The sequence below is a fragment of the Hemibagrus wyckioides genome, linkage group LG01 (assembly GCF_019097595.1).
Source record: "Hemibagrus wyckioides isolate EC202008001 linkage group LG01, SWU_Hwy_1.0, whole genome shotgun sequence".
NCBI classification, from domain to species: Eukaryota; Metazoa; Chordata; class Actinopteri; order Siluriformes; family Bagridae; genus Hemibagrus; species Hemibagrus wyckioides.
In genome coordinates, this window is record NC_080710.1 from 7,033,729 (window position 1) to 7,052,896 (window position 19,168).

General features: G+C 40.5%; 2 protein-coding genes across 7 annotated transcripts in view; both read left to right on the forward strand.

The window, feature by feature from the left end:
- The first annotated feature begins 1,305 nt into the window (after positions 1 to 1,305).
- On the forward strand, positions 1,306 to 7,014 carry si:dkey-96n2.3 (uracil nucleotide/cysteinyl leukotriene receptor). The gene is made up of 2 exons (XM_058403020.1): positions 1,306 to 4,859; positions 5,433 to 7,014. The coding sequence occupies exon 2, from the start codon at positions 5,454 to 5,456 to the stop codon at positions 6,396 to 6,398; it is 945 nt and encodes a 314-aa protein (XP_058259003.1). The 5' UTR covers positions 1,306 to 4,859; positions 5,433 to 5,453; the 3' UTR covers positions 6,399 to 7,014.
- Positions 7,015 to 11,114: 4,100 nt separating this feature from the next.
- nphp3 (nephronophthisis 3) overlaps positions 11,115 to 19,168 on the forward strand; it is a 30,407-nt gene continuing 22,353 nt past the window's right edge. For 2 of the 6 annotated variants that reach the window (XM_058402900.1, XM_058402936.1), the window contains exons 1-4: positions 11,115 to 11,203; positions 12,896 to 13,279; positions 15,162 to 15,287; positions 16,722 to 16,872. In XM_058402900.1, coding sequence (XP_058258883.1) covers positions 12,956 to 13,279; positions 15,162 to 15,287; positions 16,722 to 16,872 — 601 coding nt within the window. In that variant the 5' untranslated portion in view covers positions 11,115 to 11,203; positions 12,896 to 12,955. Of the gene's footprint in view, positions 11,204 to 11,223; positions 11,371 to 12,152; positions 12,265 to 12,895; positions 13,280 to 14,578; positions 14,593 to 15,161; positions 15,288 to 16,721; positions 16,873 to 19,168 lie in introns of those variants that run through there. The other 4 variants (XM_058402908.1, XM_058402918.1, XM_058402928.1 and 1 more) reach the window with 4 other exon arrangements.

Genomic DNA, 19,168 nt, shown 5'->3' on the forward strand with positions numbered 1-19,168 from the left:
TGCACTGGGAACAGATGTGAATTACAGCCGGCAATGCGAACCAAGCTCCTGCTCCGGTCATACAGAGACCGAACAGCCCTTAACAGAGGGCCGCGGTCCCCATACTCCCAGAGCACCTCCCACAGGATGCCACGAGGGACTCGGTCGAATGCCTTCTCCAAGTCCACATACCACATGTGGACTGATTGGGCAAACTCCCATGAACCCTCAAGCACCCTGTGAAGGATATAGAGCTGGTCCAGTGTCCCACGACTAGGACGAAACCCGCATTGTTCCTCCTGAATCCGTGGTTCGACTAAAGGACGAACTCTCCTCTCCAGTACCCTGGAATAGACTTTCCCTGGGAGGCTGAAGTGTGTGATCCCCTATAGTTGGAACACACCCTCCGATCCCCCTTCTTAAAAAGAGGGACCACCACCCCGGTCGCCCAGTCCAGAGGCACTGTCCCTGACTGCCACGCTATGTTGCAGAGATGTGTCAGCCAAGACAGCCCCACAACATCCAGAGACTTAAGGTACTCAGGGCGAATCTCATCCACTCCCGGCGCCTTGCCACCAAGGAGCTGCTGGACTACCTCAGTGACTTCAGCTAGGGTAATGGATGAATCTACCTCTGAGTCCTCAGCCTCTGCTTCCTCTACGGAAGGTGTGTCAGTAGGATTGAGGAGATCCTCTAAGTATTCCTTCCACCTTCCGACAATATCCCCAGTCAAGGGCAGCAACTCTCCACCAGCACCATACACAGTGCTGGCAGAGAGCTGCTTACCTCTTCTGAGGCGCTGGACGGTCTGCCAGAATTTCCCCAAGACCTCTAATTTCTGATAGTCCTTCTCCATGGCCTCCCCGAACTCCTCCCAGACCCGAGTTTTTGCTTCCACAACCACCCGGGCTGCAGCTCGCTTGGCCTGCCGGTACTCATCAGCTGCCTCCGGAGTCCCACGAGCCAACCAGGCTCGATAGGACTCTTTCTTCAGCTTGACAGCATCCCTTACTTCCAGTGTCCACCACTGGGTTCGGGGATTGCCGCCACGACAGGCACCAGAGACCTTATGGCCACAGCTCCTGGTAGCTGCGTCAACAATGGAGGAGGAGAACATGGTCCACTCAGACTCAATGTCCCCAACCTCCCTCGGAATCTTGTCGAAACTTTCCCGGAGGTGGGAGTTGAAGACCTCCCTAACAGAGGGTTCAGCCAGATGTTCCCAACAGACCCCCACAATACGTTTGGGTCTGCCAAGTCTGTCCGGCATCCTCCTCTGCAAGCGGATCCAACTCACCACCAGGTGGTGATCAGTTGACAGCTCGGCCCCTCTCTTCACCCTAGTGTCCAAGACATATGGCCGAAGGTCAGATGACACGACCACAAAGTCGATTATCGACCTCCGGCCTAAGGTGTCCTGGTACCACGTGTACTGATGGGCACCCTTATGCTTGAACATGGTGTTCGTTATGGACAGACTGTGACTAGCACAGAAGTCCAATAACAGAACACCACTTGAGTTCAGATCAGGGGGGCCGTTCCTCCCAATCACGCCCCTCCAGGTAACACTGTCGTTACCCACATGGGCGTTGAAGTCCCCCAGTATAACTATGGAGTCCCCAGTCGGGGCACCTTCCAGCACCCCTCGTAGGGTCTCCAAGAAGGTTGGGTACTCCACACTGCTGTTCGGCCCGTAAGCCGAAACAACAGTGAGGCCCCTATCCCCCACCCGAAGGCGCAGGGAAACCACCCTCTCATTTACTGGGGAAAACTCCAACACATGGCGGCTGAGCTCGGGGGCTATAAGCAAGCCCACCCCAGCCCGCCGCCTCTCACCATGAGGTACTCCAGAGTAGTAGAGGGTCCAACCTCTCTCCAGGAGTTGGGTTCCAGAGCCCAGGCTGTGCGTGGAGGCGAGCCCGACTATCTCTAGCCGGTACCGCTCAGCCTCCCCCACCAGCTCAGGCTCCTTCCCCCCCAGTGAAGTGACATTCCATGTCCCAAGAGCCAGATTCTGTAACCAGGGTTTGGGTCGTCTAGGCCCCTGCCCATGACTGCTACCCAAAACACATTGCACCAGCCCCTTATGCTCCTTCCTGCGGGTGGTGGGCCTACGTCGCTCTTTCGGGCTATGCCCGGCCGAGTCCCATAGGCGAAGACTCGGCCACCAGGCGCTCGCCTGCGTGCCCCAGCCCCAGGCCTGGCTCCAGGTTGGGGCCCCGGTAACGCCAATCCGGGCGACGTAACAGTCCTTGCTTTTGTTTTCTTCATAAGGGGGATTTGAACTGCTCTTAGTCTGACCCGTCACCTAGGACCCGTTTGCCTTGGGAGACCCTACCAGGGGCACTTGGCCCCTGACAACATGGCTCCTAGGCTCATTCGGGTACTCAAACTCCTCCACCACAATAAGGTGGCGGTTCAGGGAGGGGTGTAGAAATTCAAATTTTAAAAATGCCTTTATTTTACCAAACACACACTGTCCACTTTATTAAGAACATGTACACCCACAAATAAATGCTCTTATTCCAGTTAGTATTTTTTATAGACATAAAAGCTTATCTGTGTGGTTTGTCACGAGTCCCCTAAACTATTCATGAATGGAAAAAGATCACCATTTGCTAGATGTAATGGATGGTGAAGCATTTTTAACACAAGAAATCAGCATTCTTAACCCTCCATTTGTCTTCAGGATCAAATTTGACCCATTTACTAATATTTTATAATATCAGAAATCTGGTTTTATTTCATCTAATTTCATCTAATCAGGTTTTGTGTAGCTTCAAGATACACTACTCACAAAAAGTTATATTTGGCTTTTGGGTGAAATTTATGGAAAATGGAAAATTTCCTCATCTCAAACAATTTATTGAAACAAAAGCCAACAACAGTGGTGGGTATACCACAACAAAAAATGTCAACATCTCAATAATTTGTCATGTGCCCTTGACCATCAATTACAGCTTGACAACGACATCTCATGCTGTTCACGAGTCAACTTATTGTCTGCTGAGGCATGGCATTCCACTCTTCTTGAAGGGTGGCCCTCAGGTCATTGAGGTTCTGGGGTGCAGGGTTCCGAGCCTCTACACGGCGACTCAGCTGATCCCATAGGTTTTCTATGGGATTCAGGTCTGGAGAAAGTGCAGGCCACTCCATTTGAGGTACCCCAGCCTCCAGCAGCCGTTCCCTAATGATGTGACCTCGATGAGCTGGAGCATTGTCGTCCATGAAGATGAAATTAGGCCTGTGTTGTTCATGCAGGGACACAATGACTGGATTAATGATGTTATTCAGGTAGTATTGGCTTGTCACTGTACCATTCACAAGATGTAGGGCAGTTCTGTATTGAGTAGACACACTGCCCAGACTGTAACACCACCACCACCAAAGGCTCATCTGGTGACAACAGTGGCTGATGCATAGCGCTCTCCTTGATGTCTCCAACATCGTTGGCGGTCATCATTTCTGCTCAACGTGAATCGACTTTCATCAGAGAACAGCACTGAGGCCCACTGGTCCCTTGTCCAGCATAAATGCTCCCTGGCCCATGCAAGACGATGACGCCTGTGCTTGGTGGTGTGGTCAGGTATTCAACTTCAGGAGTTGAGTGGCATTCATCATCCGGTTCCGCAGGGCACTGTTCACAATGAAGCGGTCATCAAAGTGGGATGTGGCCAAAGGATGTTGTAAGAAAAATAAAACGATGAGGGCGTCGAAGATCTTAATGTAGAAGTTTATTGCAGCATCGCAGTGACAAAATACATAAAGTACTTTGGGTTCATCGGAGTCAAAAAGAACGCAGGACAAATCCTGCTCAAACCTTTTATACAGTGTTTCCCGTCTGTAATTTAAATGAGTTTCACTTTAAATGTAAATCAGTGTAAGAAATGAGTATTCCCCAAATGGCTGGATGATACTGTCGTCTAGCCAGATGTCCTTAAATGGTAATCACGGTCACGTACACCTTGGCTAGGTATTGTTCTAGGTGTTATCACCCAAATGGTCGGGCAATACTAAATGGTAATCATGGTCACATATACCCATTGTTCTGGGATGGTTCTTGATGTCCTGCTGCCGCTCCCAGACTAATAATTAATTGGATTAAGTGTTCTAAATGTTTGGTACGGCTGCTTAAAGCCAATGTAAAATACCAAAATAAATAAACTGGTTTGAATTAAAGATATTTCTATATGATATGTAAGCCTTTTTTGGGAATGAGCTCTTTCAGATGTGTACTGTGGAGTGGAATCTGGGTTGAGGCAGTCTGTAGTTTCTTACAACGTCCACTTCTATCCCTATTGTGACTCTTCCCGTCTCTCTGTATCTCTGTAGCAACCTGCTGATGACACTCTGTGACACTCTAAGCTCAGTGACCACTTCCCTCTGAGAACATCCTGTTTGAAGCCTCAGAATGGCGAGGTACTGTTGATCAATTGTTAGGCATCGTCTTGGTCTCATGATGTCAAAATGTGAACAGCATGATGAAGAGGACAGTTTAAATATCAATTCTAATTGAACCAGAAAATTTATTGGTCGATTCATGGATCAAACACCAGTTCTGAATTTTGCTGTTAAGCACCTTGTTAGAGAACAGCAAGTAATGCAAAAACTACTGAAACACTGAACAGTTGGACATGTGCATTAGTAGTGTGTAGTGTAAGTAGCTAATAATATGGACACAAAAATGTGATACATAGTGAACTCTACACAACACATTCACAGTGAGGTTTTACTCAGAAATAGTGGGTGGTTAAAGTACATCATGTCAGTAACCACAACAGGAAGAAGGAAAACATAACTAAAGAAGAGTCATTTCAAAAGCTTTGCTGAAGCGCAATCGGTATTCAGAAATCAATATAAAAGAATTATTCAACTAATCAGTAAGTACTTAATCTCCCAATGTACTTTCTTTTTCAAAGAAATATGCTTCAAATTATAGAACTGTGGTCTCCTGAAATGTCTCTGAATAAAACAACAGAATTGTAAATATTTCTAAAAGCTTTCTAAAAATATTTTCTTAAAAAATATCAAGCTGACAAATATTTAGATAAAAAAGAAATAGTAAAAGAAATGTTTTAATTACCATATTCTGAGTATGAAAAGCAGACTTTACCATCAGCAAAAAAAAAAAAAAAAAACTATAAGCATAAATAGCTATTTTTTATTTCTGGTTTATTTTTTAGAATATGGTGACATCCAAATATCCAAATTATTGTTTGTTTGTTTTTTTCTTGCCAGGGCGCAAAATGTTGTTTTATTTTATGCAATTGGCCAATTGCATAAAATAAATAAACACCTCTGATGTAAATCAAAGCTAGAATGAAAAAGTAAAGGTTGACGCATACACATCACATGGGCTAGTTATCTCAATAATTAATGCATACTGCATATTGATGGATACACTGTACTGTATTTTCCATCTCTCTCTCTCTCGCGCTCTCTCTCTCTCTCAGACTCAGAGTGAAGATATAATTATGAATGTCTCAGTGTACTACTCAGCTGGGTCCCATGCAGAGAACATATTTTTTGCCACATTTTACGTCATTGTCTTCATCATTTCTGTTCCATGCAATATGCTGGCTCTGTGGGTTTTCTTTCACAATAAGAAGTCTTCCTCTTCCAAGGTGTTCCTTCTGAACCTGGCAATAGCTGATATGTGTTATGTTTTGGTGCTGCCCATTCGTGTGATTTATCATATGTTGAACAGTGACTGGCCACTTGGGGAGGCATCATGTCGCCTGGTAGGATTCCTGTTTTTTATAAATCTCTACTGCAGCATGTACCTTATAACTTGCATTGGACTGGACCGCCTGTTAGCCGTCATCCTGCCCATGAAGTGTCAATCCCTGAGGAGAAGTAAAAATGCTAAAGTGGTGTGTATCATATTATGGGCATTGGTGACTTGTTCAATGGTGCCTGTGCTCTTCACTTCTGAAACGGTAACAACAAAAATAATGTCATCAGGGAGAAATATGACTATTTGTACAGAGCTGTACCTGGAGAAAAGATCTTTCAAAGCACTTGTGTCAACAGTAGTTGCATTTACTGTTCCTCTGGTCTCTCTGACGGTGTCTTACATCCTCATTTTTTTCAAGCTCAGAGTGATGACATTTCAACAGAGGACGTTTGTCCAAACTAAAGCAGTCAGAATGATCCTGCTGACTCTGGCTACCTTCATAGTGGCCTTTGTGCCCTATTTCGTGCACCGTTTACTTTACATTGAGCGCTACAGACAGGAAAAATCTGATTTTGTACAGAGATATTTGGCCTTTGGTAACTGCTTAACCTCTGCTCTCACGTGTCTTAGTGGTATAATGGATCCAGTTATGTACTTCTTCCTGGCTCATAATTACCAGAAAAGTCTGCTTCAGCTGTGTGGACGAGCAACAAACAAAGACAGGCAGCAGTCCACCACCTGAACTTGACATGTTTACGGACTGTATTTAAATTCTTATAAAGCTTACATTTAATGTAAGTTAATGTAAGATAATTAATGGGATTCTTTGGGCATTGTCATAATAAACAACATGACAAGGAGTCACTGAAATGATTTTTTAAAAAAGATTGCCACAGCAATTTGTGCAGACAAGCACTATCATTGGGATGTATTGGCTTTTTGCAAATTATCAATCTTTTTGGTAAAGTTGTATGTAAATGTTTTCTGAAAGCCAAACAACTAAAAATGTCTACCAGTGATATATTTTAGATATATCTTGGCACACTCTGTGTTGATTTCATGATGTCTTTTGTCTATGACCTTAACTTATGACCATGATATCCTTTAAGACGAAGAAATTCTTTGTTTTGAATGAATGAGGAATGTGACGAGCACAGACAGCCCGTTATCAGCCCAACTGTAGAGAGATCTGCCACCACCTCTGTTGACACTGTTGATGTCCATTGTTAATGCCTATTGTCTTTAGCCCACCTGTAGAGACCTCTTTTGTTAACCATGAATATTGCCTTTTATTGCACATACAGTAGATAATGATAATGTCTCAATAAACTTTGAAGAGCAGTGCTACTAGGACGCCGACTTTGTGTGGTTCTTTCAGTATTATTGTTTCCTGATATCAGCTCAGAAGCAGTGGCAGCAGTGCAAATCGGACTTCTTCCTCAAAAGTGAACCCAAAAGAAAATTCTATCAACCAGATTTACAAAACTTTCAGAAACACTCATTTGCATGTGCATGATCACCTGAAAAAATGCAAAACGGATTTTTGACGCAGATTATTTGCTATTAGTTATGCCCGCAAAACTCCATAACAGGTAGTGCCCACTGACTGCCATGGTGAAAGAAATGGCAGAAAGGCAAAAGTGCAAGTTATTTGGTCTCACTTCTCAATAAACTATTTAGCAATGTAACACAGAAACAAACTAGAGAAAATGTGAATTAGATCTGAATTAAGTGAAGTATCAAGAAAATGGTGTCATGCTCTAAACCTTCTGTCAGCTAAGAATTTTGGTGCCATGTTATAGCTATGTGAAGAAAGATCATCCATTGATATAGCAGACTTTTGTCAAAAGTAAATTATTAGATTTATTTGTCTATTCTTCCATATTCTTTAATTAATTTGTGCCAGTAAGATAAGATGACTTTTTTTCACAACATGTTCTTGATGGTATTTTTAGCCCCTGACCTTGTGAAGCAGAAAGAGGATGTGTTTTTGATAGAGACTACAAAACACTTGTTGATCTGTTTATGGGCATCTGCTAACTGCTATAAATGTAAATAAATATCTATCTATAAATAGCTATTTAATCGTGACAGTGTATTCCACATAAAAGTTCAGTAATCTATGCAAATTATATGATAGGTTCAATCAGTTAAGGTTTACATTGTGTGTAATCATGGGCACAAGTAACATACCAAGGTTTTTCTAAAATTACATTGTCATGAACAGATCCCTGGAGGTCCGGTGGCAGGATCCTGCACTTTTGCTGCTGCAGCCCAGGATTGAGTCCTAGGGTAGGGAACCAGCCCAGTCAATTAGGGGTTAACCCTTAGTGCCAGGGTTGTTTTAGGAAGGGCATCCACTGTAAAACCTGTGCCAAAATCAAATATGCAGACCGACTGATCTGCTTTGGTGACTCCAACAAGGAAGGACAACAGCATCAAGATTTTCATGAAAACCACATTTCTTATGGAAATACTCCTACAAATTATTATTATTATTATTATTATTATTATTATTATTATTATTATTATTATTATTATTATTATGTACAAATAATTCCCTTTTGCATCCCATTGTTGCAGTGATGACAAACTTTCTAGTCACTAGAGTCTACCCAAAATGGTGCAGAAAAAACCCCAAACGTCTGCTGGTTGTGCAGTCTGCTGACTGCACAACACATCAAACCCAGAGGCTGTTTTTTTATGCTTTTCTTCTCACTGTGGTTGTACAGAGATTATATCAGTTATACCCTTTCTGCCAGCTCAAACCAAACGGATAACTCTGATCTCTTTTGTCAACAAGGCATTTCCACCAACAGAACAGTCACTCACTCGTTTTTGTTTGTTTTGACCAATCAGTGTAAAATGTTGTGTGAAAAACACAGGAGTTAAGCGCTTCATGAAATACTCAATTCAAGCCATCTGGAACCAGTAACCCTGTCATGGATAAAGTCATAGAACTCACAGTTTTTCTGGCGTGTATCTGCATGATTTTATGCATTGTGCTGCTGCCACATGATTGGATAACAGCAAAAATGAGCAGGTGTACAAGTGTTCCTATTAAAGTGAGCAGTGATAAATTCTTTTATTTAATACAGTAGCAACATTTACTAGGAATATAATCACCACAGGCAAAAATATCAAAAGCATGGAGATACTCTTTCCTTGCTGCTGTCTGGATTTCTGTGAATTTCTTTGCTTTTCAAAATTTTAATTTTCAATTTCATAGGTGATGGCTTGTAGGAATCAATGTCAATCATTCATTTACTCTTTATATTCATTTAACAGGAAGAAGACTACCTGTTGTGGTGAACATCACTGTTCATGTATGTTGCTGTTACTCATTACTCTAGACACATACACAGTTTTCATTTTGCATGGTCCTGGGAATTTTTATTGACTGTAATGTCTACTTCCATCATCGATGTCACCAGAGACGTCATGATGCCCATTCAAACAGGAAACAAGGGGGCATGCAATTTTTTTCTGAATCATTGTCAGTGAAAACCCCCATAACCAAAAATATCACAAAACTTGCAAACGCAGATGTACAATTTACCCTCGCGATATATAAAGATAATGGTTCAAAATCCATTTGTCTCTCAATCTCACATGCTTCTGTGTTGTGCGCACTGTACCCCAAAAGTTAAAAAGTAGGTGCATGATGTCACTGACTGTCACTGCTTCCTGCCCTTTAATTTTCTCCATCATGAAACAATGATATATATATATATATATATATATGAGATATATATATATATATATATATATATACATATATGTATGTATGTATATATGTATGTATGTATATATATATGTATGTGTATATATATATGTTTGTATGTATGTATGAATATATGTTTGTATGTGTATATGTATGTATATATATATGTTTGTATGTATATATGTATGTATATATATTTATGTTTGTATGTATATGTTTGTATGTATGTATGAATATATGTTTGTATGTATATATGTTTGTATATATATATATATGTATGTATATATATATATATGTTTGTATGTATATGTTTGTATGTATGTATGTATGTATATATATATATATGTTTGTATGTATATGTTATGTATATATAACTTTCTGCAGAGTCAATCGCTACAGACCTCCAAACTTCATGTGGCCTTCAGATTAGCTCAAGAACAGTGCGCAGAGAGCTTCATGGAATGGGTTTCCATGGCCGAGCAGCTTCATCCAAGCCATACATCACCAAGTGCAATGCAAAGCGTCGGATGCAGTGGTGTAAAGCACGCCGCCACTGGACTCTAGAGCAGTGGAGACGCGTTCTCTGGAGTGACGAAACGCGCTTCTCCATCTGGCAATCTGATGGACGAGTCTGGGTTTGGCGGTTGCCAGGAGAACGGTACTTGTCTGACTGCATTGTGCCAAATGTAAAGTTTGGTGGAGGGGGGATTATGGTGTGGGGTTGTTTTTCAGGAGCTGGGCTTGGCCCCTTAGTTCCAGTGAAAGGAACTCTGAATGCTTCAGCATACCAAGACATTTTGGACAATTCCATGCTCCCAACTTTGTGGGAACAGTTTGGAGCTGGCCCCTTCCTCTTCCAACATGACTGTGCACCAGTGCACAAAGCAAGGTCCATAAAGACATGGATGACAGAGTCTGATGTGGATGAAATTGACTGGCCTGCACAGAGTCCTGACCTCAACCCGATAGAACACCTTTGGGATGAATTAGAGCAGAGACTGAGAGCCAGGCCTTCTCGTCCAACATCAGTGTGTGACCTCACAAATGCGCTTCTGGAAGAATGGTCAAAAATTCCCATAAACACACTCCTAAACCTTGTGGACAGCCTTCCCAGAAGAGTTGAAGCTGTTATAGCTGCAAAGGGTGGACCGACGTCATATTGAACCCTATGGATTAGGAATGGGATGTCACTTAAATTCATATGCGAGTCAAGGCAGGTGAGCGAATACTTTTGGCAATATAGTGTATGTTTGTATGTGTATTTGTATGTGTGTTTGTATGCATGTATGTATGTATATATGTTTGTATATATGTATGTATGTATGTACATTTACGTGTGTATGTGTGTACGTTTGTTTATTTATTTGAATATTCTTTAAAAGACTGGGTTACTAGCTGCCTTCCCTTTCTTTCTCTCCTCTTTTTTTCTATTTTCCTTATCTTTTTTGGTATCCCCATTTTGGCTGCCCAGCTCTTGTAAAGAGCCACAACAGTAAAGTGCTGAGTTTTGGATTAAACCGCTGTAATGTCTTTTAGAGGACACGCAAACGGCGCAGTCTGAGGGCATTATTCCATTATTCCATTATTCCAGCGTGTTTCATAATAACACACGTGTGCGAAGAGGCCATCTGAATAAAAAAAATAAACGATAATGTATGGGGTTCTGCTGAGTTCCCGATCTGCCCAAGAGCCCTTAGAATAATCCCGTAAGTAAGAAAGAGTTTCTGGGACGATACCAGTTTGTCCTCAGAGGAGATTCGTAGAGTGAGGTGTGTCCTGTTGCCCGGTTTAAGCGGAAGAAGCGCATGAATGTTTACCTCTAAGTAAGTTTAAATATAACATACGCTGTTTGTATGAAACTTAAGCGCTCTAACATTAACATTATTTACTCTTTAAAATCATCTTTTCGACTTGTCCAGAGTCTCATCGGATATCCTCACCAGCAGTGCTTACTTTGTTGGAGTGTTTAGAGCACTGATTTCAGATAACGGTATTCCTCCTGTAATCACCCTCAGGACAGATATTTACATTTATTTACAGTTATTTACAGATATTTACAAATGTTTACATTTATTTACAGATATTTACATTTATTTACAGTTATTTACAGATATTTACAGTTATTTACAGATGTTTACATTTATTTACAGATATTTACAGATGTTTACATTTATTTACAGATATTTACATTTATTTACAGATATTTACAGTTATTTACAGATGTTTACATTTATTTACAGATATTTACAGATGTTTACATTTATTTACAGATATTTACATTTATTTACAGATATTTACAGTTATTTACAGATGTTTACATTTATTTACAGATATTTACAGATATTTACATTTATTTACAGATATTTACAGATGTTTACATTTATTTACAGATATTTACATTTATTTACAGTTATTTACAGATATTTACAAATGTTTACATTTATTTACAGATATTTACAAATGTTTACAGATGTTTACATTTATTTACAGATATTTACATTTATTTACAGATGTTTACATTTATTTACAGTTATTTACAGATATTTACAGATGTTTACATTTATTTACAGATATTTACAGTTATTTACAGATATTTACAGATATTTACATTTATTTACAGATGTTTACAGTTATTTACAGATATTTACAGATATTTACAGATATTTACATTTATTTACAGATATTTACGGTTATTTACAGATATTTACAGTTATTTACAGATATTTACAGATATTTACATTTATTTACAGATATTTACAGTTATTTACAGATATTTACAGATGTTTACATTTATTTACAGATATTTACAGATATTTACAGATATTTACATTTATTTACTTGTTCCTTCCCCCGGACTTTTCTACAGTGACATTACTGCAGTGGAGTAGGTATTTTCCTGTACTGGTCATATACAGTAACCTGTACACAGGCTCTTATTTCTCTATACAAGATATTTTTTGGATTAATTAAAGTAACTTAACCTTTACTGGTTACTAGAAGAGTAACTTCTTTATTACTCAGTAACAGTTCCTCTAGTTTATGTGGACAGATAAAGACAGATCTGAATCGTTGCTTAACGTTCCCCAGGCTCAAGATCTTAATATTTTGTTGTTTGTGGACTTGCCATTAATCACTGGTAACTTTTGATATCTTCATGAATAAGGTTTAACTCAGTGTACTAAATAAAATGATAGTATATGCTGTCCTATTGTTAATGACATAGTCACGACTATAGAGTCATTTTTGTTTCTTCCTAAATATTTTCTATACATTACTCATTCCACAATGAAAAAAACAATGATCTAAAGTAAATATTAATTTAGATTTCAGTGAAGTCAGTATTACAGTGATCAGTAACCGTATCACTGCAGAGAACCATTTACTGCTGTTACATTTCTAAATAAAATGTTTAAAATAAATATGGCATATATAATGAAATGAACTGTCACTAATACTATATGCCAGTGTCAATCATTCTGCCATTCATTTTCTTGTTTCTCCTCCGTCTCTGTCAGGAGGACCAGTGATGCCACTGGCTGTCTCCAGGTTGCTAAATTGTGTTTCAGAAGAGCATTATGGGTACAGCCTCATCTTTAGTAAGTCCCGGGGATGTGATTGAGGATGGGTACGGGGCTGAGGGTGGAGAAGCATGTGAGATTCCTGTGGAAGTTAAGCCAAAAGCACGATTGGTTCGCAGCTCATTCCGGCGTGGTCCACGGGTCATTGGTGCCAGCTTCAAATCTACAGGCTCTGTGGAGCTGGAGTACGCTGCTGAATATGAACGTCTCCGAAAGGACTATGAGATCTTCCGTGTAAGCAAGAACAATGAGATAGCAGCCATGCAGAAGAAAGAGGCAAAGCTGGATGAGGAGAACAAGAGGCTACGTGCCGAGCTGCAGGTATCTGAACAGAACCAGAGCTTAGCCAATGTGTTTTAACCAGTGGTGGGCAAAGTACACATCTCCTGTACTTGACTGAAAGTAGAGATACTCTAGTTAAAATGTTACTCAAGTATAAGTTGAAGTCCTGCATTTAAATTTACACTTGAGTTAAAGTACAAAAGTACCAAATGTATTGTAAAAAAATTACTACATTTATCCTAGCTCTAACGTTGTTATTTTTTGTAATTGACTATTCATTTTATATTCATATTCATTTAATTCTACTCACACATGCCTGCTAAAATAAGTTTAGAAATTAACATGATACAAATGTCAGTTAACATTATTCTAAACAGTCAAGGGGTATAAGTGTGTCTGTAAAATAGAAAGACTTGAGAACAATGAAGTTTTCTTGTTAAGATTTATTTTATACTTAACATAGTAGCAAATTAAAACCTGATAAAACACTTTATCATGCAGATGTTGAGATGACACATTTGATTGTGTGTGTCATTTGTAGTGTTTACAGGGCACACCCCTACAAAAATTTCAGGTTTCTGGCCAACAGTTCTGGTTAACCTCTGCCAATGTTGCTGCAAATTTGCTGCAAGGTATTCTGATGAACTTCTGATGAACAATTTTTGTGGTAAACCTATGGTAAACAATTTAGGTATTTGTGCATGGCCACTACACAACAAAAATGACCTTTATATAAAGACAGGGTCGGAGGCTTATAAATTGTTTTCTATAGAAAGTGAAAACATAAACATCACGGCAGAAGAAAACAGTAAGTACTGTAGCAGGACAGTCTGACTTGGTAACTCGTACAGAATAACAAATGTGTGCTGGACAAGCCTGTGTCCTGGGGAATTATTTTTAAACAAATGACATGCGAGGATCTAATCAGATTCACTTTAACAGAAACTTTCTGCTCTAAAGATTCAGAAGAAAAAAGTTCAAATTTAGCACAGTCACTATTTCAGTATTTGGAAACTAATGCTCTGGTGTTTGATGGGCAGTTCAAGTGAAAAAGAAAATTTACTTGGAGACAATCAAGAATAAAAGTAGAGCTATTGGGTTGCTGATTAACATAGGCAACTGCTCAAGAGTTACTTATTAAGTTAGCTTACTTAGCTAACTAAAGCGTGACGACATAATTAATTAATAATGACAGATTCATTCACATACACAATAAAATCCTTCGTAGTTGCAAGCTAACATTAGATTTTATATTTTAGAAAATTGTCATTATGATTATCACAGGATGTGCTTAACTCTACATGTTTTCTTTCTTCTTTCTTCTGTTCTCCATTTTAGAACAAATCCTGCAGGTCAGGACATGGGTGTGCAGGTGGTGGGATGGGGTCATGGTTTTCTTCCAGGCTGCAGTATTTCAGGCTGTGACACTGCTATTTTAATGCTGTACCATACCACAGAAAAAGATACCTAATTAAAAATTATTTGGGTGCTGTGCCTCAAGATGTTACTTCAAAATGTAGTTTGAGTGAAAGTAAGAATTCTCAAAAAAATGATATGTTAATAAAATACAGATATTGGAAAAAGATACTTAAGTACAGTAACGAATTACATTTACTTTGTTACTGCCCACCACTGGTCCTAACCAATCAAGATGACTTTAGTCTAATAGTATTACCATAAGACTCATAATATGATCATATACGACTAATTATCTTTTTATCCGACTGATTATCTTCCTGTCAGAGGAATATTGATATATTGTACATAGCTCTGGATAAGGGCATTTTCCAAATGCTGTGAGTTTTAATGTATATGTTTTTGAGCTGATGAACATAAGAAGTAAGGGAGCCCCTGAACTGAAGAAACAGAAATATTATAACTTCTATGTCCTATATGTGCTGGTCCTATATGTGGTGGTCAGGCCTTGCAAAAAACCTACCAGAAGATTCTCAGGGAGAAGGAAACCGCTGTGGAGGCAAAATACCAGGCAATGGAGAGAGCAGCCACCTTTGAACATGACAGAGACAAAGTGAAACGGCAGTTTAAGGTGTGAAACTTATTTAATCTGCCTTGTGGTTTGCATTTTCACAGATACAGGAAGGATACAGTTTAATTACGTCAAAACTACTGTCTCATGATATTTATTATTCTGTCTCAGGTACTCCAACTGTCTCCTTTGTCTATACACTCTGTTTATATACCCCGATCAGCCATAACATTATGAGCACAGGCAGGTAAAGTAAATATCATTGATTATCTCCTCATCATGGCACCTGTTAGTGGGTGGGAAATATTAGGCAGCAAGTGAACATTTTGTCGTCAAAGTTGATGTGTTAGAAGCAGGAAAAATGGGCAAGTGTAAGGATTTGAGCGAGTTTGACGAAGGGCCAAATTGTGATGGCTAGACCACTGGATCAGAGCATCTCCAAAACTGCAGCTCTTGTGGGGTGTTCCTGGTCTGCAGTGGTCAGTATCTATCAAAAGTGGTCCAAGGAAGGAACAGTGGTGAACCGGCGACAGGGTCATGGGCGGCCATGGTTCATTGATGCACCTGGAGAGCAAAGGCTGGTCAGATCCAACAGATGAGCTACTGTTGCTCAAATTGCTAAAAAGTTAATGCTGGTTCTGATAAAAAAGGTGTCAGAATACGCAGTGCATCACAGTTTGTTGCATATGGGGCTGCATAGCCACAGACCAGTCGGGTGCCCATGCTAACCCCTGTGCACCACGGAAAGCGGCAACAATGGGCATGTGAGCATCCACAGAACAATGGAAGAGGGTGGCCTGATCTGGATGGCTGGGTGCATGCATGTCGCTTACAAGGGAAAAACATGGCACCAAGATGCACTATGGGAAGAAGGCAAGCTGGCGGAGGCAGTGTCATGCTTTGGGCAATGTTCTGCTGGGAAACCTTGGGTCCTGCCATCCATGTGGATGTTACTTTGACACGTACCACCTACCTAAGCATTGTTGCAGACCATGTACACCCTCTCATGGAAACTGTATTCCCTGATGGCTTCTTTCAGCAGGATAATGTGCCATGCTACAAAGCAAAAATGGTTCAGGAATGGTTTGATGAACACAACAATAAATTTGAGGTGTTGACTTGGCCTCTAAATTCCCCATATCTCAATCCAATCGAGCATCTGTAGGATGTGCTGGACAAACAAGTCTGATCCATGGAGGCGTCACCTCGCAACTTACAGGACTTAAAGGATCTGCTGCTTACATCTTGGTGCCAGATACCACAGCACACCTTCAGGGATCAGGGGTCATAATGTTATGGCTGATCAGTGTATATCTCCAAAGTATAACAGCAATGGTCCTCTTAAAAGGTCTTTACATATGTCAGTCCTATCTATCCTAGTTCAGTAAATTTGTTTATTAACATACAATTAACAACTACATTACCATCTGTTTTGCCATCTACACACTCATCTGTTCTTACACCCCCCCCTCTCTCTTCTCACTTGATGAACAGATCTTCCGTGAGACAAAAGAAAAGGAAATTCAGGATTTGTTAAGGGCAAAACGTGATCTGGAGTCCAAACTACAGCAACTGCAGGCTCAGGGTATCCAGCTGTATGAACCTATTGACTCTGACTCTGATGACAACCACACAAGTGTCACAAGTAAGATGTGCTTATCTGTGGGTGATTTTCTAATGTTGGGAACAATGAGTAGTTCAGAGACACTAATTATTGTGTCAGAAGAAATGCTCTTGAAATGGCTTACGATTTTCTAAAGGCTTACTCAGTAAAAATTTCTTCAGCAGGTTAAACCATAGGTATTGTTATCTGATGACACTTTTCACGCATTCAAACTCAAGTAAATGTCCTGGGTTTATTTCAGTATTTTGATGGGGCTCAGATTTGTCATTAGGTCTCTAATATGTAATTGTTTGTTTGTAATTTAATCATGAAAACACCAGACTTAAACACTTACATAATTAATATCATGTGGAATTCAATGCCTGGCATAACTACTGTCACATGACTCTGCTTTATTGCAGTTTTCATGAGCTGACTAGGTGAAATCCATTATAATGAACTCTAGATTTCTGGATGCAGACAAATGACAGTAAAATGACAGAAACGGAAGTTCCCCAGAGTGGCACAACTGAAAAACATCTATCCTGTTGTTGGGTTTGAACTCACAAATCATCTACTTGTGATAGGGCACATGTGTTTTATGTTACACAACACTGGAGCCCATCTTTTTCTGCCAGAGTCATCTGTGGAAAGGAGCCAAGGGGTTAAAATTGTCCCTGCCCTTAGGGTGGAAGAAATGGCATAGTCTTACTTTCCTGTCGATCACACTGACGTCAGAATATGTGGTTGATTTGCTTTGTATGTGTGGTCGCTGGGAATTTACAGGAGAGCAAATAAAAAATAGGGAATCTTCTTCTTCTTCTTTCGGCTTTTCCCTTCAGGGGTCGCCACAGCGAATCATCTCTCTCCACCTATCCCTATCTTCTGCATCCTCAACACTTGCACCCACTAGCTTCATATCCTCATTTATTACATCCATATACCTCCTCTTTAGCCTTCCCCTTTGCCTCCTGCCTGGCAGCTCCATGTCCAACATTCTCCTACCAATATACTCACTCTCCCTCCTCTGAACATGTCCAAACCATCTTAATCTGTCCTCCCTAACTTTGTCCCCCAAACGTCCAACATGAGCTGTCCCTCTGATGTACTCGTTCCTAATCCTGTCCAACCTTGTCACTCCCAAAGAGAACCTTAACATCTTCAGCTCTGACTCCTGTCTCTTCCTCAGTGACACTGTCTCTAAACCATACAGCCTGTCTCACCACTTTCTTGTACACCTTACCCTTGATTCTTGCTGATATTTTTCTATCACACAGAACTCCCGACACCTTTCTCCACCCATTCCAACCTGCCTGCACTCGCTTCTTTACCTCTTTCCCACACTCTCCGTTACTCTGGACTGTTGACCCCAAGTACTTAAACTCCTGTACCTTCTTCACCTCTTCACCCTGTAATCTTACTGTTCCACTTCCCTCCCTTTCATTCACACACATGTACTCAGTCTTACTACCACTGACTTTCATTCCTCTTCTCTCCAGTGCTAACCTCCACCTCTCCAGGTTTTCCTCCACCTGCTCCCTGCTCTCACTACAGATCCCAATGTCATCTGCAATCATCATTGTCCAAGGAGACTCCTGTCTGACCTCCTCTGACAACTGGTCCATCACCATAGCAAACAGGAAGGGGCTCAGAGCCAATCCCTGATGCAGTCCCACTTCCACTTTGAACTCCTCTGTCTGACCTACAGCACACCTCACCACTGTCCTGCTCCTCTTATACATGTCCTGCACCACTCTGACATACTTCTCTGCTACTCCTGACTTCCTCATACACTACCACAGCTCTTCTCTTGGCACCCTGTCATATGCTTTCTCCAAGTCTACAAACACACAGTGCAACTCTCTCTGACCATCCCTATACTTCTCCATCAACATTCTCAGAGCAAAAATTGCATCTGTTGTGCTCTTTCTGGGCATGAAGCCATACTGCTGCTCACAAATTTCTACTACCTTCCTTAACCTAACTTCCACTACTCTTTCCATAGCTTCATTGTATGGCTCATCAACTTTATCCCCCTATAGTTTCTGCAACTCTGCACGTCACCCTTATTCTTAAAGATCGGCACTAATACACTTCTTCTCCATTCCTCAGGCATCTTCTCACTCTCTAAAACCCTGTTAAACAAACTAGTTAAAAATCTGGGCTTGGGACCGGCACAGAAGTGACTGGACTGTGACCCCATGACCAGATTAAAATAGGGAATAATTGAAAAAAATATATATAGAGAGAAGTGTATAAGGAGATATTGTTTTATATAATTAATTATATTATTTTATATAATGTGATTACAAAATAACCTCAACTCCATCCACCTCAG